This window comes from Chlamydotis macqueenii, chromosome 16, assembly GCF_036417535.1.
Source record: "Chlamydotis macqueenii isolate bChlMac1 chromosome 16, bChlMac1.mat, whole genome shotgun sequence".
NCBI lineage: Eukaryota > Metazoa > Chordata > Aves > Otidiformes > Otididae > Chlamydotis > Chlamydotis macqueenii.
Genome location: NC_141571.1, coordinates 13,006,250 through 13,032,372, shown reverse-complemented (window position 1 = coordinate 13,032,372; position 26,123 = coordinate 13,006,250). Strand labels below are relative to the sequence as shown.

Below are 26,123 nucleotides of genomic sequence, written 5' to 3'. Positions count from 1 at the left end.
TTGTAGGCAGAATTTGGCTGTGACTGTCTCTTGGTTTGGACTGGGACATGTGTGAACGCCATTTCAGGTCATGTGTTCTCCGAGACAAACGGCAGGGAGACAGTCTGTATTAAGTATAAATTTGTTTTTGTTTTAATGACTTAGGCATGATTATCACTTTGTCATTTGTAGAAAATCGCAGCCTCTGAAGGTGGGGGATGCTGCCAGTTATGTCAGTGTTTAATCACCCAGCTAAAAAGGAACATCCTCCCAGCTCCGAGTTTACTGGATAGAAGAGCTACCTGTGGGCAAGATGGTGCTGTATTTAAGAAGTTCTTTAACGTACTCTTCAGAGCTAAAAAGACATTTCATGGAATAAAACTTAAGTGGATCAGATAAAAATAACAAAGCAAGCCAACAAAGTTATCTCATCACAGACTTGTTGACATGCCTCCCGGAGCGGGGAGCAATCCAGCTCCTTGCATCTGGACTTCTTGGTTCATTAGAAGGATAAAGAGCAGCTAACAAAATCTAAGAGCGTGAACAAGCATCTGACAAAATCTCAGCATCTCGACAGCACTCCTGAGAAGCTGAAAACAGGTTTTGTGGCATGGTTCTCCACATCCAGTGTTTTGGCGTATGTTGTCTTGAGATTTTAATGAATTGCAAATAAATGCATGCGGTAACCGCCTGCTGCGGGGGCAGTGGCAGCAGGGCTGCCCCCAGCCCGTCACCGTTCCGGGAGGCTTCTAGGGCTTGTGTGCTAGCGTCCTAGCCCAGGAGAGGACCCCATGGGCTGACTGCAGGGTGGTCAATACGCCCCGTATGAACATATCTAAGCACTTACGAACATCTGAGATACCTACATGTGTCATACGTACTGCGTAAGCCAGTTAGCTACCATACCATCTGCTTGCATGTCTGTATGTAATCTGCTTTAATTGCCCCTTCTAGGCTGGGGGATTTCCTTTGTTTTATTACCAAGATAGCATGTTTCCTGAAATACATTAAAAATACATCTGTCCTTCTGCTGAAGCAAGAGAGAAATATCAGGACCAGGAAAACTATAGTCTGCTCATCTTTGTCATCTCTTATTTATCTAATGCTCCTGGCAAATTACTCTGGATAAACAATAATTGAGATTTATCCACGTTACATTTTGCAAATCACTTTATAAATTACCTTAGGTACAAAGTACGGTTTCTGCTTTCTATCAGGACGGTGAAAACTCTAAATAATGAATGATCCCTGACAAACAAGTCCTCGTGATAATGCTGCAACATGCACACAATAATTTAGAATTTGTAAACCTTTCAATGAATACACGATTGTCTGAATAGCTAGAGATTACAAATAACACCAGGTCACAGGCAGTGACAGAATGAAAGTGGTCTGCGGGTTCATTAAGCAGGGGGGAGAAAGAAGCCCTTTCTCCATCACATCTGAAATCATACGCACAAAATTCAGGTCCTCTCCGCTGCGGCCATGCCGCAGCTGCACAGCCAGGCTGCTCGCCACCCCATTGGGAATTCAGTCAGGTGTGTGGTTAAATCCCATCTTCCTCAAAGCCGTGCTGAAGCCACGCACCAAGTTCCTCGAAGCCTCCCCAAGGGCGCACTGCACCCTCCAGCCTGTATCCCACCGACCTGGAGTTTCTCCCACACGCTGCATCCTTTGCTCTCCCACTCGCAGCTCCCCTGAGCCCACAGTGACATCCTCCATCGGGATTTGGCAGCGGCTGGGACCGAGTCCTCGACTTCGTGGAGTGGCTTGGGGACATTTGGCTCCCTGAGGAAGGGGACACGCGGCATCAGGCAGCTGCAGGCCTGCCCACGCTGCCCCTGCACAGCACCTGGGAAAAGAAAGATCTAAAAAAATAATGTCTAAACACTTGTTGTCTTGGTGCTGGGCAAGTTAAGGGACAGGATGAGGCTGGTCCTTGGTGGAGGCCACCAAAGGCCACCGCCGCGGGAGGGCTCGGCAGGGCCCGGCTCTGCCGGCTGCAGATGATTTACCGTGATTTAAAAGAGCCCTTTCAGCCTCTTCCCAGCAGGATCGGCGTTTGCTATCAAGACAGCAGACGTGGTGGTGGGTTTGAAGAGGAACTCTGCGAGGCTGTAACAGTCCTGATGTGAAAATAGCTTTTGGAGTAATCAGAAGGCGGCAAACCCCCTGGGCATTAGCTTCATGCATGTTTCTGCGTTTGCACAATTTTCTTGCTTTGCTTTTTTCATCGCTGTCCTTCAAAGACGTACACAATTTATCAGACTTCCCCAGAAAGAAAGGCGCTTGGCCAGGGTCTGCAGCCAGTATCCTTCTCTGGTTTCCAGTGCTGCTGCCCTGTGGGTCCCCGTGCCGTTCTCCAGAGGCGGTGATGGTAGTGAGCTGGTCCTGGCCACTGACACGACATCTGTGAAGACATTTCCACTCCTGTGGTCCGGAGCAGGCACTGCACGCGGGGGTTTTACAGTGGTAGGTAACTTCATCGCCAGCTGAAGAAAGTATTCAAACAAATATTACCCTCTTTAGCGAAGAAAAGCTAAACAAGGGGAGGGAGGAGGGAGCTGGAGCTGTGGGCAAGGGCTCTTTGGTTTGCACACCAAGCAGCGTGGTCGCTCGTGAAGACTTGCCCACGCGCAGACAGCTTTACCTCTTCCTCCTTGCTGCCAGTGAGGGGCATGGCCGAGGGCATCACCCTCTGTCCTCCGCCTGCCCGCAGAGCGCTGCTGGCTGACCCTGGTTAAAAGACAAGTCAAGCCTTGAGCTCTACTCCCCTCCACTGAGGCAGAGCCCCCGAGGCAGGAGCCACAAGCACTCCCCACGGCCTTTATCCTGGGAGGGGGATGCTTTGGGGAGATGCAGGGATGTTCATGGGAGAACACAAGGATACTCTGTGAGGATTCAAGGATGCTCTCTGGTTGAGAGGGAAGGAGGAATGTAGGCATGTTCTAGGGGGATGCAAGGATGCTCTGGGGTAATGCAGGGATGCTCTTGGGTTGAGAGGGGAAGGGGGAATGCAGGGATGCTCGGGGGAGATTCTAGGATGCTCTAGGGGATGCAGGATTGCTCTAGGAGGATGCAGGGATGCTTGGAGGGATTCAGGGGCTTTGAGGTTGCTCTGGGAGGACACAGGGATGTTTGGAGGTATCTGGGGTTGCTCCAGGAGGATATGGGGATGCTTGAAGAGATTTGGGGCTGCTCCTGGAGGATGCAGGGATGCTCGGAAGGATTCAGAGTTGCTTCGGGGAGATGCAGGGACGTTGAAGGCTGGAGCGCCGGTCCCGCCGTCCGCAGGGCAGCGGGGGGCTGCGGCCCCCGGAGGGGCGGGGAGGCGACGGGGCGGGCCGGGGCGGGGAGGGGGGCGGCAGCCCCGCGGCTGCAGCGCGGCGCGGGCCATGGAGAGCGGCGGGGCGGTGAACGGCTCCGCCGCCGCCGCCGGGCGGTTCGCGGCCGCGGGCACGGCGGCTCTGGGCGCGCTGATGGCCCTGCTGATCGCCGTCACCGTGGCCGGCAACGCGCTGGTGATGCTGGCCTTCGTGGCGGACTCCAGCCTGCGCACCCAGAACAACTTCTTCCTCCTCAACCTGGCCATCTCGGATTTCCTAGTAGGTAAAGTGCCGCCCTCCGCGGGGCTCCGCGCCCGCCCGGCCCGGCAGCGACTTCGCCGCGGGGAGCGGGCACCCGCGCTGCTTTGGGATGGGAGGGGGGGGTGTGTCCCCCTCCACCCCGCGGTCCTCTCCCGCAGCCCCCCGGCCGGGGTCCGCCACCCTGCAGACCCCCGCAGCTCAGCGCCAACGGACCCCTCCGGTTGCAGGTGCCTTCTGCATCCCGCTGTACGTGCCCTATGTGCTGACGGGGAGGTGGATCTTCGGGAGAAGCCTCTGCAAACTCTGGCTGGTGGTTGATTACCTGCTCTGCACCTCTTCGGTCTTCAACATCGTCCTGATTAGCTATGACAGGTTCCTCTCGGTGACAAGAGCGGTGAGTCCTGCCATGGCAGCTGAGAGGGGGAGAACTCTCCTCCTGTTTTATTCTCTGCAATAATTAAAAGCTCTTTGCATCCTCCAGAAATTATGAATCTTTCAGCCTGGTGATGGAAAGCAATAATTATCCACAAATACATAACGCAGCTGTGGTTTCAGACTAGTATTTCTGGTGTAATTAAATCATTTGAGGTTCAGACCCCGTTGTGCAGGTGTTCCCTTCCCGGATGACAGGACAGTAGCGCACGAGTGAGCCGGTGAGGTAAGCAGACCTGTTACTAACTTCCAGGGGCTCATTATCTCCAGGACAAACAAGCGGATTGCAGTCGGACTCCCAGCTTCTCCCAGGCTACCGCGGCAGCAGATTGCAGTACCAGCTTCTGCAGGGCACTGCCCTGAGGTCTCTGGGTATGGGATGAGACAAAAACGCTCATCCTTTCGCAGGAGGTACCGAGCAGCTCGCAGGCAGATCAGATCCATCGCTGTTCACTTGTTCCCTGACTGGATGCACTGCTGTGGGTTAGCTCCAAGGCTCGGAGCTAGACGCCAGCCTAACCCAGGAGTTCGAGGCAAGCCTCTCCTGCAGAGAGTCGCTGGGGATAACTCAGGCGAGCGGTGGGGTATGGCAGACTGGCGGGCTCCAACCAAGTCAGTACATTTCCACTAAACAGAAGCCGCACCTGGTTTTGGAGCTGCAAGGTGAGGGTGCTAAGTCTTCCCTGCAGGAGTGCGATTTATCTAGCAATTGCTCCTGTTGCCTATGGCATATGAATTTGTGACACTGCTGGGATATTGCCTAGCAACTTTATCAGGAAGGCTAACGGCTCATTTTGGGATGAGCCTCAGCCAGTTGGGGTGTGCGACCATACTTAAGAAAAGCTTTCCCCGTTGCAGGTCGCCTACAGAGCCCAGCAAGGCAACATCAGGCGAGCGGTGCTGAAGATGGTGATGGTGTGGGTATTGGCGTTCCTGCTTTACGGACCTGCCATTATCAGCTGGGAGTATATATCGGGCCAGAGTATCATACCCACTGGGGAATGCTACGCTGAATTTTTCTACAACTGGTATTTTCTCATGACAGCCTCTACGCTGGAGTTTTTCACCCCTTTCATCAGTGTGATGTTTTTCAACCTGAGCATTTACCTGAACATACAGAAGCGTACCAAAATACGCCTGGATATTTTCCACGAAGTGCACAACCAGTCCTTCACTGAAGAGATGGAAATGAGCCCAGAAGCAAAGCTTGCTTTGAAATGCTGTAAGTGGGAGCAGAAGGAGCCAGCTGAAACCCTCGACCTCTCTAAGAGCACAGCTCAAGCAGCAGCCTCCACTGCCAGCCTGGGTGCCAAAGACCTGCTGTCAACAAGCTCTGAAAGTTCCGGAAAACCCAAGTGTTGCAACAAGAAGAGCTGTAAAAATGCGGCATGCACTCTGTCCATAGAGAAACGGATGAAGATAGTGTCCCAGAGCATGACTCAACACTTCAGGCTCTCTAGAGACAAGAAAGTAGCCAAATCGCTGGCAATCATTGTGGGCATTTTTGGGATTTGCTGGGCACCATACACTCTCCTGATGATCATCCGCGCTGGCTGCCATGGCCGCTGCATCTCTGACTACTGGTATGAGATTTCCTTTTGGCTGCTGTGGATCAACTCGGCTGTCAACCCTGTCCTCTACCCTCTCTGCCACTACAGCTTCAGAAGAGCTTTTATTAAACTCCTCTGTCCCAAGAAGCTAAAGATTCAACCTCACGATCCCCTTCAGAACTGCTGGAAGTGAAGTGCGCGGATGAGATGTTTTAACACGTTACAAAAAAGTAGCTTGCTTCCTTGGAAGAACCTGGGAGCACTGGTCTGGAGCACGTGAAGAAGGCAGCGGTGAGACCACTATTCCTTTGTTCTAGTCCATCAACAACAAAATCACGCGGAATAGAGGGGTAAGGGTTTTTTTTTTTGCCATTAACCACAGGCAGTGGAATCTGTGTCCTCCGCTTGCAGGTGCCACTGAAGAGCTCTGCTGCCACCTAGTCAGCCAGAGCGGCACCAGCCCTCTGTTAAAATAAAAACTGAAAAATAACAGCTAACAAAAATAAATATCTAACCTAAACCCACTGGACTAAACTACATTTTACCTGTTTGCAGACCTGGTATTTCCCATGAATGGGAGGGTTTTTTCCTTACATTTAAGATATTTCATGTATGTGACGACAGACAGAAAAGAACAAGCCTCAGAAGGAAAAGACTTCATTTAGCGTTAGTGCTACGGTAGCTATGGTAGCTACAGCCATAGTCTGGACGCCCGTTGCCTGTGGTGCAATAGATGACCCTGCCACTCTCCAGGAAGGGACAAACCTCTGCCCTAAGGAGTTCGCAGTCAGACTCAGAGGCACCAAGCATCCTGAAGCACCCTGTTGGCATTCCCTGCTCCTTGCTTCAAAACCGATCCCGTTTCCTTTGCATCCAGCCACGCACCGACCAATGCTCCCACAGCACGTGGACATGGGAGCCCGGGTGGACCCGGAGAAGGGGGATGCTGTGCTTGTGTGAAAGGTGCCAGAAGGGTGTCAGCTTCTCCACGGTCTCCCTCATGATGACCCAAAGACACTTAAAAATCTCTTCTGCAGGATCTTAAAAATACTCTTTTGGCAGTGCGTTAGAGAAGGACAAACCCTGGGGGAAGTGAAGTTTGTGTTCCTTTTTTTTAAGTTTATTTCAGACCTCTTCATTTTAGCAAGTTCCAGAACTCGCGTGCTTCCTTTTAAAATACATAATTTGAATGGAGACCTGGGTCGAACTGATCCAGGCAACATAAGCATCAATTTATTTCTTTCTTTATTTATTGAGCAGTCAACAAATTCCACAGACGGAGCACCACGTTCAAGAGACGAGGGCTCTATCCTCAAGCTTAACATGAGGTCTTGGGCATTTTATCTCTGCTTCCCATCTCATGCTTCATCATACTTGCCCATTTAGTCTGTAAGCTCTTTGGGAACAGAGGTAGTATGGCCATAAAGAAAAAGACTTCAACAGCCCATCTCTGTTTGCACTGCTCAGTGAGACAGTAGTACAAATATGTAATTAGTTGCCATGGCAAACGCTCTTATTTAACAGTGTTGTACAGGGAAGCTCAGGATTGTATGTCCAAAAACTACATTTACAAATAGAAACTCAAATGCTGTAAAGTAGTACCCAAAAGCTTATGATGTTGTGATTGCCAATTACACTTCGCTGTTATAAGCAAACTGCTTTTGGCTGCTGCTAGGAAGAAAAGAAAATGCTATTCAACTTTATTCCAGTGACATTTGTTCAAGTAGATCAATATTGTCACCTGAAGTCAGGTTTTAAATGGTGTCTTGTTTTGTGTATATGGTATTTCAGTCTTGTGACATGTTCAGTCAGACCATTATATGTGGGTTCAAATAGATCCTCTAAAGTAAGTGTACTCAGAATTGACAGTGTGTACTGTTGAGCCTGCTTGTACCTTTCCTTGTGTCTGCTACCCTGTGAAAACCCCAATAAAGTATTTTTATACAAAGCTTGCCAAATATTTTATGGTAAACAGGATGTTGCTGAAAATGATAAAATCTACCTGAAGGCAAAATATCTATGGATTTGCCTGAGGAGACAGTTAACGCCTATAAATTTTGAAAAAAAATAGCTCCTGAAACAGCTAAGTTTCTCTTACTGCTGATTAGCAGGGACCTGACAGCACGCTAAGGGTGTGGGGTGGGCACACATCACCTTATTCTTTCCAACTCTGGTTCTGTTCCAGAGCACGTTACATGCAACTTAGATCTGAAAAGTTAACATTAGTCCTAACTCTTCCTGTGACTTAACAAAATCCACTGGCCTGCCTACAAAGACAAAGTCATAATGTGAACAAGGTACCAGTTTTCAACTGGTTCTCTTCTTTTGTTCATAAAGAGAGGTGGGACTACTAGACCATTCAGTGTGATAAAAATAAAAGCTAACAGCTGTGTTAAACCTTAAGAAACGAGTGGAGAAATTATTGTGTCTGGGGTTTTGGGGGGTTCTTTTTGGGATTTTTTTTTTTTTTAACCGGTATTAAATAGCGGTTACCTACTTCACATTCTCATCCTCTAGAAAAAAGATTTTGTTTTCTTCTTTTAAAGACTATCCTGTGTGATATTCACTGGATCAGTGGAAGGTCTTTGAAGTACAGTAGAGGGCAAGTAACTTAAAATTATATTAAACTGGTTGCAAAAGGGAAATAAACTCCATTTCATGTATTCCTCTATCATTTAAAGAGCCAGCTTTCTCCAGGAAGATTTTACCAGCGTCTGAAGTCGTACCCACACCACTTACTCCTGCACCACTTCTTTTGCCCCTCCATGACACAAAAGTCCATTTCTTGTACCTGTAGAGCACACACCCGTCTGACATCCTGATTTCTGCTCACCAGTCCTCAGCACGCTTGCAAATAAATGTTGATTCATGCCATCTGCTGCCACTGAAACAGGTACGATGGTACAGGTAACTGCTGAAAAGTCAAAACAGATACCAGTTATTTAACAAAACTGAGTAAGATTACAGCATAACAGACCTTGCTGGGTTCCTTCCCTTCTCCCTTTCCGAGGGGGTTGGTTTTTTTCACAGAAATACCTCCAAACGTAACTGAAACTCCAGGAATTTTATTAGCGCAGACGCTTCTAACATTTTAAGAGAGAGGAAACTTAACAGAAAAGACAGAAGTTCATCTAAGCAAGCTTTCACAGTTCTCTGTACTTAATAGCTGAATGTCTGGCAGACTAGACCTGAGAATTATCTTCCATCCTACGGTTTTGTTACTTCTGACGAAACAAAAAAATGAACAAGGAATTTATCAGTCTTTCTTATACGAGACATTTGCCTGAGCAGGGACTGGTAATTGGGCTTTCTAGTAGAATAAAATAGGAAGATGACAGAGAGAGGAGGTTTTGTTTTTCTTATTTCCTCCACATTCCAATACACGTCAAGAACATTAAAACACTATTATGCAAGAAGACCAGAGCTAAGCAACAGGGAGCATATACTGAGTTATTTTAGCAGGCTTTTTTCCCCCCTTTCTATAAATTTCCCCTTCTTAGAGCTTGAATTCATTTAATTAGATTTTTTTAAAACCCACACATTAACACTCCTAGCTCCAGAACTGGTTTTCCTGCACACAATGAACTGAGCAAGCAGCCATTTAAAAAGGGAGCTGCAACTGTTTAAATTCTGAACATGACTTTTTTTTTTTTCCAGATAGTCTAAGCCTCCGATCTCAAATTCTTAGCTTATGATTAAGTGTTTGTGTACCGAAGGCAAACAGCAGGTTTTCCCCTACAACGACCGGTAATAACCAATGCTTTCTCAGAGTCCCACTAGTGACGTCAATGTATTTCTGTATAACTTAAAGCCCTAACAATACTTTTCTCTGAGCTGTCAGAATGGGGAAAGTGCTTTTGGTCTCGAAGTCCTTTCCCAAAGAGTAAAGAAATGGACAGATTTCACCTGAGCCTTTTGCACAGTATTTTTATGGTCTCTGACCTCCATACGGGCAGAATTACCTGAAGTTAGCTGTGAAAATAATTTTATTCATTGGTGGATTTTGCAGGGAAGATATTTATATTTCTTCCTGAAATAAGAGCTCTTGCTTTGCCAAATAAAAAAGAAGAATAACTTCCTATGCTTGGACATGAGGTCACACCTCAGTCTAGGTTTCATACTGAAAACGCTATGAGCTGGTTTGAAGTTTCAGAGTACCTGATAACTAATTCAAATATGCTTAAAAGAGTATTTGAATTCTGCTGGTTTTTACTGTTCAGAATATAAACATCTATCTGCATTTGGAAGAAGCAGGGGCTAGGAAGCTTCTAGGCATAATCAAATACGAACTGTGAAAATGCATTACCATTCCACAAGGTAGGGCTTCCTGTCAACTAGCCTAGCAAAACACCTATATATAATCTTTTGTTACCATACCTGCTAAAAAACCTGCCCCGTTCATATTGTCTAGGCATAAACTGAGCAGGCAGGACTTGTTTTCAAAAACCTTCATGGTTTTTGAAGAAGACTTGCTGTAATTACAAATATGCATCAAATATTTGTGGAAGCACATAGGCTTCCACAGAGAAAAGAAACACAGCTGCTTCCAGAGAGAAGTATCCAATTCAGGCACGGAGTAAATCGTACCTAGAAGCTTGTCAAACACCCAGGCTGAGTGACTTCCCAAAGACCTGTGCAGAGGCAATGCCAGCGCCCTTCTCTCAGCACAAACCTACACTCCCTTAACTCCAGGACGTAAAGGCCACCAAAACAAGGGCTGTGGTCCTTCCGCAGAGCAGCGTCTGCATATCAATAAACCACCAAGAATATTTTTCATCACAGCTACTTTCTTTTTGGCTCTGCAGCGCTTCCTCTCTAATCACCGATAATGAGAGATCTCTTTACACAGAGAGAGGAACTTTGCTCCCACCGCCTCTCTTCAGCATCCTTCCTCAATTACCATTCCTTATTTGTTCTCTCCAACCTGTAGTTATATAAATTGCTCCATTGTTCCAGAGACATCTCTGAAGCTTCATTAGCTCAAGTAGGAGGATAGAGCAGAAGAGAGAATGCAAGAAGGATCTTTTGTTGAAAAACACCTGTCTGGGATAATTAATGAGATTTGTGGAGAGGGACAGGCTTTGAAATGGGGAAGATGTGATTATATTTTGATTTGAAAGAATACTAATGGTTTTCCTTCTGTGTTTGTAAGTGAACATTCATTCTCATAGCAGAACTAGGATGGAAAGACAGTAAGTTAGAATCGTTGCTAGAAAGAAGTTTAACATGATTTCTAGGAGGGAGGATTAATTTTTCAAAAGCCCAGCTCCCGTATAGTAACACCAGCACAATTTTGTAGTATAGACTCAGTCCTGAAAGAGACCTTCTCCGCTCTACAGAACTCATTCTGCAAATAGATGGGACACATTAAGGAGCATTATTATCTTTACTTCTGATGTAGGAATTGCAGACCAGGATAAAAACACTTAACTAGCCACCCTGGATGAGTGCCACAAAAGGGAAAAGCTCTCTCGATTTCTACCACCACAAACCCAGTGTTTTTCATGCAAGATTGCACAGATCTTCTTGTGGATAGTGGGGAACTGACAGCACTTCTGTGTTCCTTTAACCTTGACTTAAACCTCCTCCTTTCCTCCTTACCCTTGCCCAACATACTTTTCTGCTACTACAGTTGTAGTTGCAGAATTAATGAATTATGGAGTTTAGAAAAGCAACTAGGAATTCTGCAGGTGTTATCTAAAACCTGGTACCATAATTTTATTGAGATATGAAACTGTCACTGGCATTCACTTCAACAAACTTAACTGCTACCCCAGAGAGGAAGACTTGTACACACCTCAAAGGCAAGAAAACCCAGCTCTGTCCCTAAAACTCTTGTCGTGAGCTCAGGAATGCTGATGACTCATTAAATCAGCACCATTTTTATTGCTATAGTCCAGGATGCATGAGCATTACTTATTACTAGATGTTTACAAGCCCCACGTTTTTACTCCATAATTTACAAGCTGCTTGCACAGTCTGGGTACAAAAGGGAACTAATATTTAACCCACTTACCAAACATTATAGGTAGAGCTATGCATGCACATTTGTGAGGGAAGAACAAGACTATTATTTTTCCATTTGTAAAATTCTATAACCTGAATTAGTTTTTTTTAAATGACTCAGATGCACCAAGAAGGACTTTTTGTTGTGTTGTAAAGGCTTTTCTTATACATCAAATCCCTGTCAATAATTCCTAGGGCCCCCTGCCATAACATACAATGGTTACAAATTAGAGACGGCAAGGAAAAGCTATGAAAGTAGAGAGTTGCGGTGCATGTGTGTATAAACATCACAAGTGTCCCTCCTGCGCATGTAAATGCACAATTCATGGCAAAAATAGAGCTTTTATAGGCAGACTGTGCCTACAACTTAGGCATCTTTTAAGCACAAAAATGCATTTGTGATGCGATGCTGACTTTTGAATGATTTTAACACAATATCCTGGGATTTTGCAGCACAATTAGCACTGAAGGCAAACTGATTGCAAAGTAGTTAATCTCATTGAAGATATCTCTGAGCATTCACAAACAACAAGCTCTCTGCTAGAAGGGCAATGACAATTCTAGTAAATTTTTTAGCCGTTAAGTTACAGCTCACACACAGCTTTAGTCATTAGAAGCTGTGTATTGAACAAGAAACAATAATGGGAGTTGCATATATAATTCCTTGAACATGAGGTTGCACGTACACCCTGCAGTGTTGATGAATTGGTGACGGATTGACAAAGCAGAGCAATTACCCGCCATTATGAAAATAATTTACACTCTGAGAAGCACAAATTTAATAGACCATTACAGCTAAAGCACTGTTTAATATCTCTGGTAGAGCTTGTATTCAAAATATACAGGAGTAAAATAATACGTACAATACTTACATGAAGCCTGTGATGTTAAACGCTCTGAGAACTAGGAATTAAGCTGTTATTCAAGAGCTTTCATGAAAGTAACAAGTAAGAAGATCCTTTGTTGCTGCTGTTAATACTTTTCATCTGTATGAAGGGAGTAAAGTACTTTTAGGATGACACAGACAGGAGAATGCTGACTATAACTAATTCTAGAATAAGGGAAAGACTGAAGTCAAACATGCATGGATGACTGTCATTGCAAGTAAACAGCAACAGGATAAATTAAAACCTCAGCAAAGGACCAAAATGCCCAACACATCCTTTGTGAAATTCTCACTAGGAAGAACTCATGCAGACTGACAGATGCAGAACAGTTCATCTACTTCAGAAAGATAAAGAGCTGAAACCCCTTAGAAATTCCCCTTCAAAAATCCCACATGCTCCTGACTTGTTTCAAAGTGATGATTTCAGAAGTTGTTTCCGAGACCATGGGATTTACAGTAATTTCCTTTGAAAAACTAGAAATACAACATTCCTCCATTCAACTCTTGAGAGGTTGCCCCAGCTAAAGTACTGAATAGAAGACTAAAAACTGGGAAATCAACTATTTGAGGTTATTATGATCAACTCATCTTAATAACCATGTTTTCACCTCAGCAATTAATTCACTGAGTACCATCACTATGCTCCACTTCAGCAGAGTGCTGTTCAATCACAATTTGTAAATAGGAAGAATTTCTAATCAATATTAATCACTCCCAACTGTGGCACGATGAGTTATCAAAGCAGCAGGTAATACAACAGAAGACTTGCCTCCTCCACATCAAAGCACCACAAGATATGAACTTTAGTTGTACAACAATCTCTGAAGAGGTATTTGTGTGCCAACAGGATCTACCAAACTGCCTGCGAAAAACAGATCCTTCAACTGTCAAAGACAAGAACAAGCATAAAATATTTTCTGAGAAAATTTGAGCAAGTTCCTTCTTTGTTCAATTACGTTTGTGACCCCCTGCAATTATTTTCTCCTTTAATATATAAGCACTCAGGCTTTACTAGCATGAAAGTGGGAACAGAGCTATTTTTTACCTTGTATATTCACTAAAAGCAAATTTCCAACTGTGCACGCATTCATCAAGCGACCGGCTTAGTTAAATGTATTATTGGCTTTGTTCCAGACTAAATACATTAGGAAATTAACTTCCGTAGCACTAACTTAATTTAGCTTTAATAATTCTAGAGCTGTTCTGTGTTGATCAGTCTCACAAGCCACTTCAATACATTTAATAAGCATTTAAAAAATCGCTATCTTTAGAACATTTAATTAGTGATAATTTAAATGAATTAGTAGCAACAGCTAATAAGCTGTACATGTTTCACATGGCAATTTTTGTTATCCATCTACAAATCAAGTTTTATTTACTGTGAAAAAAATCCTGAATGCCTTCCAGAAAAAAAACAGGAGATATCTTGAGTTAGCTCACAGAAAGCTCCTAAACGCTAAACCAGACCGTAATACCGTGAAGAGGGTAAAATGGATACTGGAGACTTTTGGGGCAGGCAGATGTGAAGCAGCATGCTGAACCAGGCATCTCTTCAGTGAATCGTGTGTTTCTGTGCTTCTCTGCACACATTTAGGTGAAGTCCTTTGAAGCTACAAATGCAAATTTGAGATATATGGTTAGCTGTAAGTTATGCTTGTACAAGGCACCTAAAATAAAACTAGTAGTGTTACAGGACTAGCAGTCATTTTTTTCAAAATTCCAGGTCCTCTGCCTTGCCACAGAATTTCTATGCAACTGTGTGAGTCACTGGGGTCCAAATCCAGACAGATATTCAAATTCAAAATTTCTAAAATTCAGTGGGACGTAGGTTTTTCCTAGCCTGGCTACATTTGGACCTCAGCCTCCTGCGATTCAGTTTCTACCAGTGAAACAAGGTTAATAAATCACTCTCAAACATAAAGTATTATAATATTGAAAAAAAAAAAGTAAAACACATTAAATTTTCATCCCTCAGAGCCATTATTCTAATGGCGATAAATTAGTTAATGAAGCTAGAAAATTTCCATTGATAGAGAAACAGAGATGAGTTCGCTTACCAAAATAAAATACATTTTTTACATCTATAGTTCCAGGGCCCATAAGGACCTTGCACAGCCAGCATCAGACTTAACTCATCACATCAATGGGCAGGTTTACAACTTCCTGGCACTGAAGGTACTGAATGTCACCAGTTTTTGTTTTTCTAGACGGAGCTGACTGTCCCAGTAATTGTTGATTTGAACTACTGTTTTAAACTCCCATTAGATGTCTGGTGTGGGGGTGGGTGAATGAAGAAAATAAACATTTTCTAAAATAATGCAGTAAAAAAAAAAAAAATGTTGATTTAATACAGTGACCTTTTACCGGGTTATTTTTTAAATGTGATAAATGTGTGTCCTGTCTGGACAAAGCAAACTAGCTGCCCAAACTCATCTTCCTGATTTGTAACAGAGCAAAACAACAGGAAATGAATAGCCACAAAACAGTATGATTTCATGAATAAGATAATCAAAACATGGATTCTTCATCTGTAATATCACAGATGTCTTCTTGACAACCAGTGTTTTAGCAATTACATTGCCTCATGCAAATATTTTTCTTCATAAGCATTTTCTACTTTTAGTGGAAGATTAATTTATCTAGATTTAGACAGTGAATAGCTAACTTCTATCAATGGTTGATTAGTGCGTGTACAAAGGAAGCAGTGGGTGGGGATTCACGTGTCTTTGGAAAACAGTGATGTTCCAGTCTCAGTGGTAATTAAGCACTGAGGAACCAAATGTCAAAATTCAAATGAGAAATCTTTAAAACTATGTCCAAGCTTTTCTATACGCTGAAATTGATCCCAAACCAAAGAAGTTTTCTAAAATAGTGACTCTTACGTACACATTAATTGACTATGGATTTCTCCAGTTACAAAGACAAAAGGGCACACACTGGGGATTTGAATAACAAAGGATCATTCGCTCTGCAGTTATTTTTCATTCAGTTCTAGTAAGTCTGGATCTAAGTGCATTCCTAAAGCATGCACCTTAAAAGGTGATTTTGTCTGTGTAAAACATTTCCAGCATATGTGAATAAGCACAAGGCTCTTCATGTTTTGTTGTCTTATTTTACCCAATAACCATGACATAAAATAACAGCATTTGAGTATGCACTGAATGTTGCATTCAGGTTAAAAACCAAACAAACAAACAACCTAGTCCTAGGTCACCACTGCATTATGCCAGAGTGACTCCAATTAAAATTAATAGAATGTTACCAGAATAAACTGGATTGTAACAAAGTAACCAGCTGTACCCATTACCTCTTACTGAAATTGAGCATGCAGACATCCGTTAGTTATTAAACCATAATTGTATGGTTTAGTAGAACGGCTAGTCTTTCGTCTTCACTTATTCAGGAAATACATATATATAATAGACAAATACTTTCATCTTGGTGACATAGCAGTATAGCAATAGGCAAAGAATCGAGCCTAACCAAGGAATGCACACTTCAAGAAGTCAAAGCGATATTTCATATAAACAAGGGCAGAGGAAAAAAAAAAACAACCGCGGATAAGAAATCAGGTGCTGTTAAGGCCTCCTTGGACAATTCTATTTCAATCAGAAAAGAGGACATGAAAAATTACTCTCAGTGGGAAAATGAAGGACAAACACAATCTCAATATTAAAACAAGGTTGATAAAAATCTCCCTGCCTTTGTCCTACCAGCTATGTTTTATGTCTCAGAAAAATGGGCACATACCACGTAATAAATTGCAGAACTGCATAGCGAAGAATCGAGAGTGCAGCCTGAATGTAGCTTTGTTCTGTTATCAAGAGTTGCAAAATCATCCCTTATCATTACAGGCACACATATATAACCTCTCCTCCAAATATTAATAACTTCAGTCTTTCCAGACCTGTGTAGTGCCGGCACAATTAATCCCTATTTAACAAGACAGGAAAACTTGCTAATGGCAAACAGCATTGCAAACTGCATTACGGAAGACAAACAGAAGAAAACAAAGCTGTTCTTTAAAGGCCAGGCACACATCAATACAGAGATGAAGTTCAGCAATATCAGGATGAAGTTTTAATTTATATCAACCCCATTTTCACAATGGTGATGAACTTCGTTATTAACAGAAGTGGTCCAAAACAAAAATACAGCTTTCAGAGGAATAAAAGGGCTGTAGACCTATTGAAATGATGCTGAGCCTCAAATGTACCTACTCTCCCTACACACACTGTACAATATACTACCTCTCCCAAAAAGCCTCCTCTCATAACTTGTATGCAAGACAACAATCTCCAGATTATGGGCTACAGTGTCACCAAAAATAAGAGCTCCCAAGGTAAAGGTAATCTTGCTACAAGTGAAAATCCATTTTTACATAACAATGATATTCCTAAAAAGATTAAGCCAAAGCTTACATTCTTTTAGTTCGCATTGCAGAGGTGACAGTTCAAATAACACATTAGGATTCCAGCTGCCATCCATGCTCCCTATTTGTGTTCCTCCTGCCGTTCTATTAATAACTCATTAGGTTGCACACCTGCAACACACCGAATCTCTGGTCCCAATATTAACCCTACATTACAGGTGTCAGCCAGTGCGCCCAGTTAGCAATGTCCTGTGGAAGACAAGATGGCAAAGAAGTTAGATTGGTGTTCTGTACACAGTAGCTTGTACACACATGAAACTACGGCAAGGTCCTGTTCTACCAGCACTAGCATCTCTGGTTCACAGCCATTCCTGTAATTCTGTAATTTGAATCTAATGAATTTGAATTTAAAAACAGCAGGTTATGAGCTTTGAAACATGGTCAAGTCAGAGTACTTATTAACTTACCACAAATTTACTTAAAAATAAAAATCACTATGAGGAGGCTTACTAAATACACATACAATAGCGGAAGAAATTTTCCTTGCAATGGAAAAAGAAACCAAGTGAGATCTGACACTTCTGGCAGCCTTCATTTTTCATTGCGTCTAAGCACGCACGTTATCAGAACGAATACAGGCAGACAGCACACAGCACCCGGTGTCGTGTCCCACGCCTGCCCCGTGCTGAGACTCCAGGCAGCACTACCTGCACAGCCTCCCCAGCACTGGAAGGAGGGTGGTGGCAGGCATCGCTCTCCTCAGCAGGGAGTTCAGCGAGGGTCTCATTTTTGTCGCTGTTGGTTCAATTCATTGCAAACACATTCTGATTCACCTTAAAAACCACTATGCAATACCAAAAAAAAGTGCTTAACAAAACTGTACAATTAAAGCAGATTGCAAAATGCACCATGCTTAAACAGACTGATTCACACATTGTTTTATTTAATGTACTGCAATGACTCCTCAATATCCATATGTTTTAAAAGTGTGGTCCTTTTTAATGTTTGTTTTTATATTAATATTTGATTTTCTTTTTCTGTTCAATTGATACCACTTACACTTTCCAAGAATCTACAAAGGGGAAGAGAATTGCAAATAAGTATTAAAACAAAACACAATTAGCACCAAAATACTCTTGTGATCATGTACTAAAAAAATTGTTTTGAAAAGATGAGTACAAGAACAGTAAAGTGCTAAACAAAATTATGGCTCAAGCTTCTCAAGGAAACATAAAATAGACTGGACTTCAATACACATTAAAATAAGGCTTATTGTCAAATAAGAAATCCCAGCTCTTTCCTCTTGCCAACTTGAAAAGCAAGGACAACATCAAAGGTTTCAGCAGAGGAAAGCAAAAGCTCGTTAAGGAAATGCATGCAGAAGAAAGCTCCCCAAACCCCTACAAAATCTAAACCAAACCAAGCCCACACACCCCAACTCCAGCCAGAAAAAAAAAAAAAGTGGGAAGAAATCCCATAGCACATCATTCTTCTTTGAAACAATTAATCATTCTCCCTTCATTATTTTTTCTTCTCTGTTCCTAGACGTAAAACAAGTTTCCTTTGCAGATGCCTTATTTTCAGCACAACCAGAGGTTACTCCTCAGTTCTGTACCTCATAATTAGAATGGGACGCAAGAGATCTTAATGCAAAAACGGAATGAACACCACAGAGAAAGGTGACCCAAGCTATTAACTCTGTATTGTGCTGAGCAGCACACAGCCACTCCTTTTGTTTGGCGTGAACACAGGGACCTCTAGCATGAGGTTACTTCTTTTGGTACAGATGATGTATATTGGCTACAGTTAAATTCAAGCTCCTACAAACAGTTGTTCCAACACTAAAGCTGGAGGTATCGACACTTGATTGACAGATGAAGCAGTACACACTCCTGTAAAGCCTCTTTGAATCCTACAAGCATGTGGTTAGGAACTTGGTACTGCCCTCTCAGAACAGGTGGCTGAAATGTTAAGAACAAAGATACCAATTATACGATCAATAGGACATCCTGTTAAGCTATCTAGTGACCTGCTGTGCTTTCTGCACATCAGTATACAAAATAATTTCCACTCTAAGAACTGAGGTTGCACGCGCACTAGGGAGTAAGCGTGAAAGCTCCTGCGAGTACAGAGGCTTTTAAAACAGCCCCTGTCATCCTCAAAGACTGCCAAATACTAAAACACAGTCAGAGAGAGCGCAGAGTATTTGTAGGTATCAAACTTTCTGCACTGTAGCTGCACCAGCTTTTGTGTTCAGGCAATCTTCTGTTTTTATTAAGTGTGGCTGAAAAACATGTAGCAATAGAAGGAAAAACAACAGTGAAGTCTAAAATTGATGCACAAAATGAAGCAGAAGGACAAAACTGAATATTAACTTCTACCTAATACAGTATGGTAAATCCCAGGAATGAAGTGAGACCCGCTCTCATGAGACTCCACTTGGAGTACTGCGTCCCGCTCTGTAGCCCCCAGCATAAGGGCCTGTTGGAGCGGGTCCCAGAGGAGGCAATGAAGATGCTGAAGGTGCTGGAGCACCTCTCCTATGAAGACAGGCTGAGAAAGTTGGGGCTGGTCAGCCTGGAGAAGAGAAGGCTCCGGGAAGACCTTATAGCAGCCCTTCAATATCTAAAGGGGACTTACAAGAAAGATGGGGACAAGTTTTTTTTTGCAGGGCCTGTTGCAATAGGACAAGGGGTAATGGTTTTAAATTAAAAGGGGGTAGATTCAGACTAGATCTAAGGAGGAAAGTTTAAGAGAAGATGACTGATAGTGGTTATGGCATTAAAACAGATAAACGTGGGAGCACCTTATTTTTATTTTAGAATTTTTTGATCAGTGAAAATTGAAAAGTCACTTCACTGATTCAGAAAGCAAGCCAGCATCTCCTGCAGATCCTGAATTTCAGTAATTTCTACTAGAAAGCACTCTCTTCATTCCAAAATTAACCATCTAATGCCAAACAAGATACGGGTTTCAAATTCAACACCCATCATGATTACAATTTTCAAATTTTGCTGTAAAACACCTGAGCCACCTCAAAGGTACGCAAACAAGAAAATCTTTCCAGTGCAGCCATCCAGAACAAATCTAGATGCTGTGCCCCTTGCATTAAAAAACAAAAAACCCATGAAAAACCCAGAACCACACAGAAGCAATCTAATCAAATTATGATTTTTTTTTTTCCCTCCTTCCAGTACAGTTCACAGTAGTTCTGGTTCCTACCACTTCACTGGGCTTTGCCCTCGTGACTGTTCTGTCTTCACGTAAGTGTCATACAGCTCTCTCAAATGCAAGAACAGTTCCTCTAGGTTGTCTCCTGTCAACGCAGACAATGCAATGACCCGATCATCTATCTGTTCTTTAAGGAGTGGCAGATTGATTCTGGACTGAGCAAGGTCAATCTTATTCCCGATGACAACACAAGGCCTCTCAGACAATCCTTTTTTATATTGTTCCAGTTCATATTTTAAGTCTTGCAGCTGAATCCATGGCTGAGACACAGAGAGATCCACCACATACAAGAGAAAGCGGCAGCGTTCAATATGCCTTAGGAAGGCCATCCCGAGGCCTCTGTTTTGGTGAGCACCTTTTATCAGGCCAGGAATGTCAGCAACTACAATGAGAGAAATTTCACAGTGAACAACATATCCAACAAACCAAAAAAAAACCAGAACAGGTTTTTACTGGTCAAGACAAGTACTTTTAGAATTACATCTCAATGCATCAATATCAAAGCATACCTCATGTTAAGTTTGGCTGCTATTATCTTTTAAAACCCCTAAATTTAGATTATTCCAGTGAAGACCGCATACAGATTGCTAGTGTGATATTAAGCCTATATATAAGTGAATGTGAAATGGACTTTCACTGTTGTTTTGTTTGAAGTTCTTTAGAACTAGCAAGAATTCTACAGAACTGCTAAACTTACTTCTGCAGCATTTCAAAGAATAACCCAGGTGACACAAATTGCTACCAAGGTAGACACAACGTACTACAATTCTTACCGGCTACTTGTTCATAGTCTTGATAGCGGACAATGCCGACGTGGGGATTCAGGGTTGTGAACGGGTAGGCAGCCACTGCTGGCTTTGCGTTGGAGATCGCTCTCAAAAGCGATGATTTGCCAGCGTTGGGAAAGCCCACCTGGAAGAAAAACACTTATTAAAGCCACAGTTCTAGGTTAATCCTGACCAAAAAAAAGGGTAAGCTTTTTTTTTTTGCAGATGTGGCAAGGTTCTTCTAGCATGAATATAACAACATTAATTTTACATAGTCAGTTCTGAAAAGCACCTTGGTTTCCCTTTTTTGTTTCTCCTAAACCCTGTTTTATTTATATGTGTACTTTCTCATAAACATTAAACAGGTCAAACATAGAAGGGTCCCCTTAACTTTTTTTGTGCCATCTTAACTATTTACTTTCTTCAGAGCCAAAAGGGTATATACCATAAGAAGTCTCTTACCCTGAAATAATGTTATGACACTGTGCCCTGCACTTTCCATTTTATCTGTGTCTTCTAACTCTGATTTATTATATTCCAAAATAATTCAGAATTGGCTTTGTCCCTGATTCAATAATATAGTTTGGCCTATAAGGATCCAGAATGCCTACAAGTTTGGGATTTTCATCTACGGAATTAAACTGAAACTTGACCTTCTGGGGAGAAGGCAAGAATTTAAACAAAGCCATCCCAGAAATGAAGTTACTCTGGGATACCCTACAGTTGACATAGGGGTTATCTCAGCTACACAGATGGTCAATAATCCCTAGATGAAAACAGATCAAATCACAAAACTCTGCTGGACCAGACAGTTGTTCTGCAGTTGTTGAACTACATCAAGAACATTTTGCAGCAAAGCATAATTTTAACAGCTTCCCCAGCTGGTGTTAAAACATTTTCGTACTTAAAAACGAAAAAAGCTGAAGCTCTAAACTGACTTAGCATTCATGTCCAAATAACATTTTCATTTCAGGGGATACTAAACCTGGAACTCACAAAGTCAAATGTTTAACATCTGTAAAAAGAGAAATATAGGGATGAAATAGAAGATTATTTGAACTTTATCAATTTTATTTTTTAAAAAAAACCAAGAAAACAGAAACTAATCTAGAACTCCTCTCCATACCGTACTGTTCATCTGCAGAATCGGCAGACAAAGCCTGCTGCACATCATCAGTGAGTCTGTTAACCACTGGTGAATCTTGCCCACTGCTCTTCCATATACAGTTTTGATTTTAGTGAAAGTAGGATGACATCAAGTAGCAAGAGAGTCACAGCTCTACAAATCACTTTGGGCACCCTTCTACCAAGTAACAGCAAGAAAGCATCGAGTTGCATCTCTAAACAAGCGAGCCAAAAGGCTAACAAAAATGTTATCAAACATTATTTCTTCAGTCAGTCAAGTGTCAACCTACAACGACAAGGAAGTTGAGGAACAACAGCGAGACTCACCAGTCCTGCATGAGCTGTTGTCTTGAGTTCCAGATGGAGGACCCTTTCCTGACCTGGCTCTCCTGGAGTAAATAATGTTGGAGCTCTGTTTTCATTAGAAAGAAAAAAGGCATTGCCTTTCCCTCCAGCTCCTCCATAAGCTGCAACATACTCTTCACCATGTTGAGTGAGGTCAGCCACAACTTTCCCATCCTCCTTAACCAATGTACCTACAGGGACCTTAAAGTGAAGAGAGATGCAAGCATTACACTGAAACTCAAAGCAGAGCTGTCTTCAGCAGATAACTCTACCAGCCGGTTTCAGATTTGTTGAAAATCATTCCTTTATATGCTCAAGCTGGAGAATCCAAAAAGAGAAGTGTACTTCCAGAAGCTCACTTTCTGGACCCAAACAGCACTGTCAGAGATTTATACTTCATTAAAATGTTAACAGTACCATAACCCTCTTTCCCTCCTTTTATGCAAAGAAGCCTAAGCACAGTAGCGAGTAGGTGTGCACCAGAACAGACATGTTGAAGAAAAAAAAAAAGTGTGAAAGAAAAAAGTCTGCTCCTGTTTAAGAAGTTCTGAGTTGTGATTGCTCTAGACATATGACTCCTAGAAGTAAAGCAAATTACCATCATATTTGTCCTTCTAAAGAAGTCTAATTTTTATAAGCAATTTAAAGCAGGTTGATCTGCCTGTGTGCCGACCAGCCTCGTCTCAGCAGAGACAGCACACAAGGCTCCCTGCAAAAACACACATGAGATTTGCTCACAATAAGGCCATCCAGCTTGAAAATCATCAATGTTAGTACAAAGCTAACCCACTATCATGCATGCAACCTTAATTTACTTACTTTAACATACACATATGCACCATTAGCTCCGTAACAGTTTTTGCTCCCTCCTCTCTCTCCACGAAAACCCTGATAGAAGGGGAGGACTGAAGAAAGTGATTTCATTTGCTGGTCAGCTGTAAAGCAAAATAGACATATTTTAAACACATTGTTTTAGTAGAACAGGCACAGAAAAGCAACCTCTTGACTGTTCTTTCCCTTTCTGAATATTGCATTACTGCATATCCTATTTACTGTCTCAACAATAACGTATCAGGGAAGACCAACATTAACGTAAGCTGTGATTAAGTTTAACTGCCTTTACGTATCTGCTTAGGTTTATTAACCACGCACTTTATTAAGTGGTCATTCCAAAAATCAACCATTACAAAATACTCTGGAGAATTCATTCGCTAGATTAGAAGATTTTGCGGCACGGTGGTGGCAGAAGCAGCTTCATTCATAGAATCTTAAAGTTGGCCAGGACCTCCAAGATCATCAACAGTAGAATTTGATCAGATCTCAGCCTTATCATAACACAGCCAGGCACCAGCCACTAAAATGTCTGCCAAATATGTTGACTTTGAAAATGCTTTCTCAGGCTGTCAGTGTCATCCACGTCCCTGCCACCATAGGTCAGGACAAAGCTTAAAAAACAAAGATATCTTATACAGAAATAACGACTCTAACTTTTTGACATTCACATTTACCAGCTCCCACCATACAAACAGTGTGTTGTAGGGTTGTTTTTGCTAGGGAGGTGGGGTGTTAAGCGATAAAACAACATTGAACAAAACAGATTTAGTGAGTTTTACCTTTCAAAATGACATGACCTCCATCACCTCCATTTCCACCGTCAGGACCTCCAAACATTTTTCTGGGTTCACTGTAAAAAGAATGACCTCCTCCTCCTCCTTGTCCTCCAACCACACGCACTTTCCGGTGATCCACGAAACTGCGTGACTGTAACAAGGATGAGTTTGTACCCTTTAAATATCATTGAGCACAGTCATCTTCCAACAAGTTGATTGTTCTGCTAAACCTAGTAATATGCAGACCTGCTATGTCATGATGAGTTCCATTCAATAGCAAAAAAAATCAGAACTCTTCTGTCATTAAAAGATCAACTAAACACAGCACACTAAATATAATATTAAAGAAAAATATATCTAATTTATCTAATTTTTCAAGTACTCCCTTGAAAGTACATGGCTCAGGTTATGTCAATATAACCTAATGCAGCAGCGCAGATACCACACGTGCAAAAATCACGTTAAGGGAACTTATAACAGGAAAAGTATCCTTTTAATGCAGTTACATAAAGCTGACAGGAAGCTCAAGAGAGCTACCACACTATAAGCCAAAATCACTCAGTAACTGTGTGCCTACTCACAAAAACGAAAATGTAAAAAAAACCCAAACTTTTAACTTATTTAAATCAAACTGAAATTTGCAAAAAAGACACAGTGCGTGTGGGAGGGATATTCTCATATGGATTCACTGCTTTCTGTACCAGGTGACGAAATTAAGACAAACTTCAATCTTGTCACAACTAAAAAAAGTATTAAAGACAAAGAACAGAAAGTATTTGAAAGTATTTGCAAACAGAATAACCAGAGGAGATCTTAACACATGCCACAACCAGCTGCTCAAGGAGTAGGAAAAAAAAAAAAAAAAAGCGTAAAGAGAATTCCATATCTTGGCTCTATTTCTGACACTAACTTAATATTGACTTCTGGCAAACTAATTATGCTGCACTATGTTTCAGGGTTTTTTTTGTGAGCAAACAGGTTTGATGATATTGACCCATCTCTAGGAAGCAGGCTGAAATCTCCAAGGGAAAATATTAGAGAAGTACTTTCATATAGGTAGGTAAGATTGTTTACATATCGGCATGAAAAGAAAAAGCATTACCTTGATTGTGGTAACACTCAAATTCTGTCAATTACTAAAGGATTTCATAACGAGCAATATGGGTTACGTTAATGAACTAGCCCAAACAGTATGTGAGGGAGAAAAAGTCTTAAGTATTAACGATATGAAGATAAGCACCAGAAAAAAAACTCTAACTCTTGAGAATTAAAGTTATACTATGACCAGTCATTTCTTTAAAAACCTCTTTTAGAAAAGTATTTGGCACCACCCCACGGCGAGACAGGAATGTACTGCTTTAAATGGGATGGGATTTATTGATGATTAGAAAATGAGATTTTCTACAGACACGTAATTAAAAAAAAAATAATATGAAGAAGTTGATCGAGGACCCTGCAGTTTCTCTGACACAAAATACTGCCAGTTTGGCAGCTGATTACTATGTAAGACTATGAAAACAGTGAGAAACAAAACAATATTTCAGCCTTACAGCTGTGCAAGACTTCTTGCTTTCTCGACCTACGCACGCTTTCAGCCCAAGAGGTGCTGCGGCAAAAGGCACGCTTACCGCTACCACAGCCCCTCTGAACACCGGTGATGTCAGATGGCAGGGTTATTTCCTCACTGCTCACAAAGTTGATCAGATTTTAGAAGACAGTCCCTCACATCAAGGGCACGTACGTGATCACTGCGAGGAGAGAAGGGCAAGGCGCAGGTAAGCTTTGCTTTCTGACACCCGCCTGGGAGGTGGCCACTCAGCAAGGTAACTGCACTGCACGCTAACAGCTGATTTACTCTAGAACTTACCAATTTCCTTTCCGAAATGACTCTTTTTTGCCTCAGCCGCCTGTTTTTTGAGCACCTCACGCAGGTTGTGGAGAAAGGCAGCTGCCGGCCCCCCGCCGGCACGGGGCTGAGGAGGATGTAGGGGGCCGGCTTCCATGGGGCCCAGCCGCCGAGGGCGGCCCAGCCCCGCGGCAGCACGGCGCTAACAGCCGCCGGGACAGCCCGTCCGCCCAGCGCGACCCAGCCCCACGCCACCATGTTGGACGGCCCGGCCTCGGCGCAGCCGCAGCCCGCCCCGCCGCTGGGAGCCCGCCGTGCGCAGGCGCAGCTGCGCCGCTGTGGAGAAAGGGCGGGAAGGCGCTCGCGCCGGCCGCTGGCCGTTCCTCT

At 42.7% G+C, this 26,123-nt stretch overlaps 2 protein-coding genes across 2 annotated transcripts; one reads left to right on the top strand and one right to left on the bottom strand.

The window, feature by feature from the left end:
• Positions 1-3,374: 3,374 nt before the first annotated feature.
• On the top strand, positions 3,375-7,943 carry HRH3 (histamine receptor H3). Its single transcript, XM_086760607.1, has 3 exons — positions 3,375-3,588; positions 3,794-3,960; positions 4,857-7,943. Exons 1-3 carry the CDS (start codon positions 3,375-3,377, stop codon positions 5,739-5,741), a joined length of 1,266 nt encoding a protein of 421 aa, XP_086616733.1. The 3' UTR covers positions 5,742-7,943.
• A 9,782-nt stretch (positions 7,944-17,725) lies between these two features.
• MTG2 (mitochondrial ribosome associated GTPase 2) lies at positions 17,726-26,002 on the bottom strand. Its single transcript, XM_010129582.2, has 6 exons — positions 25,758-26,002; positions 23,894-24,041; positions 23,100-23,215; positions 22,263-22,481; positions 20,817-20,955; positions 17,726-20,425 (listed from the first exon to the last, which is right to left on the bottom strand). Exons 1-6 carry the CDS (start codon positions 25,992-25,994, stop codon positions 20,031-20,033), a joined length of 1,254 nt encoding a protein of 417 aa, XP_010127884.2. The 5' UTR covers positions 25,995-26,002; the 3' UTR covers positions 17,726-20,030.
• Positions 26,003-26,123: the final 121 nt, after the last annotated feature.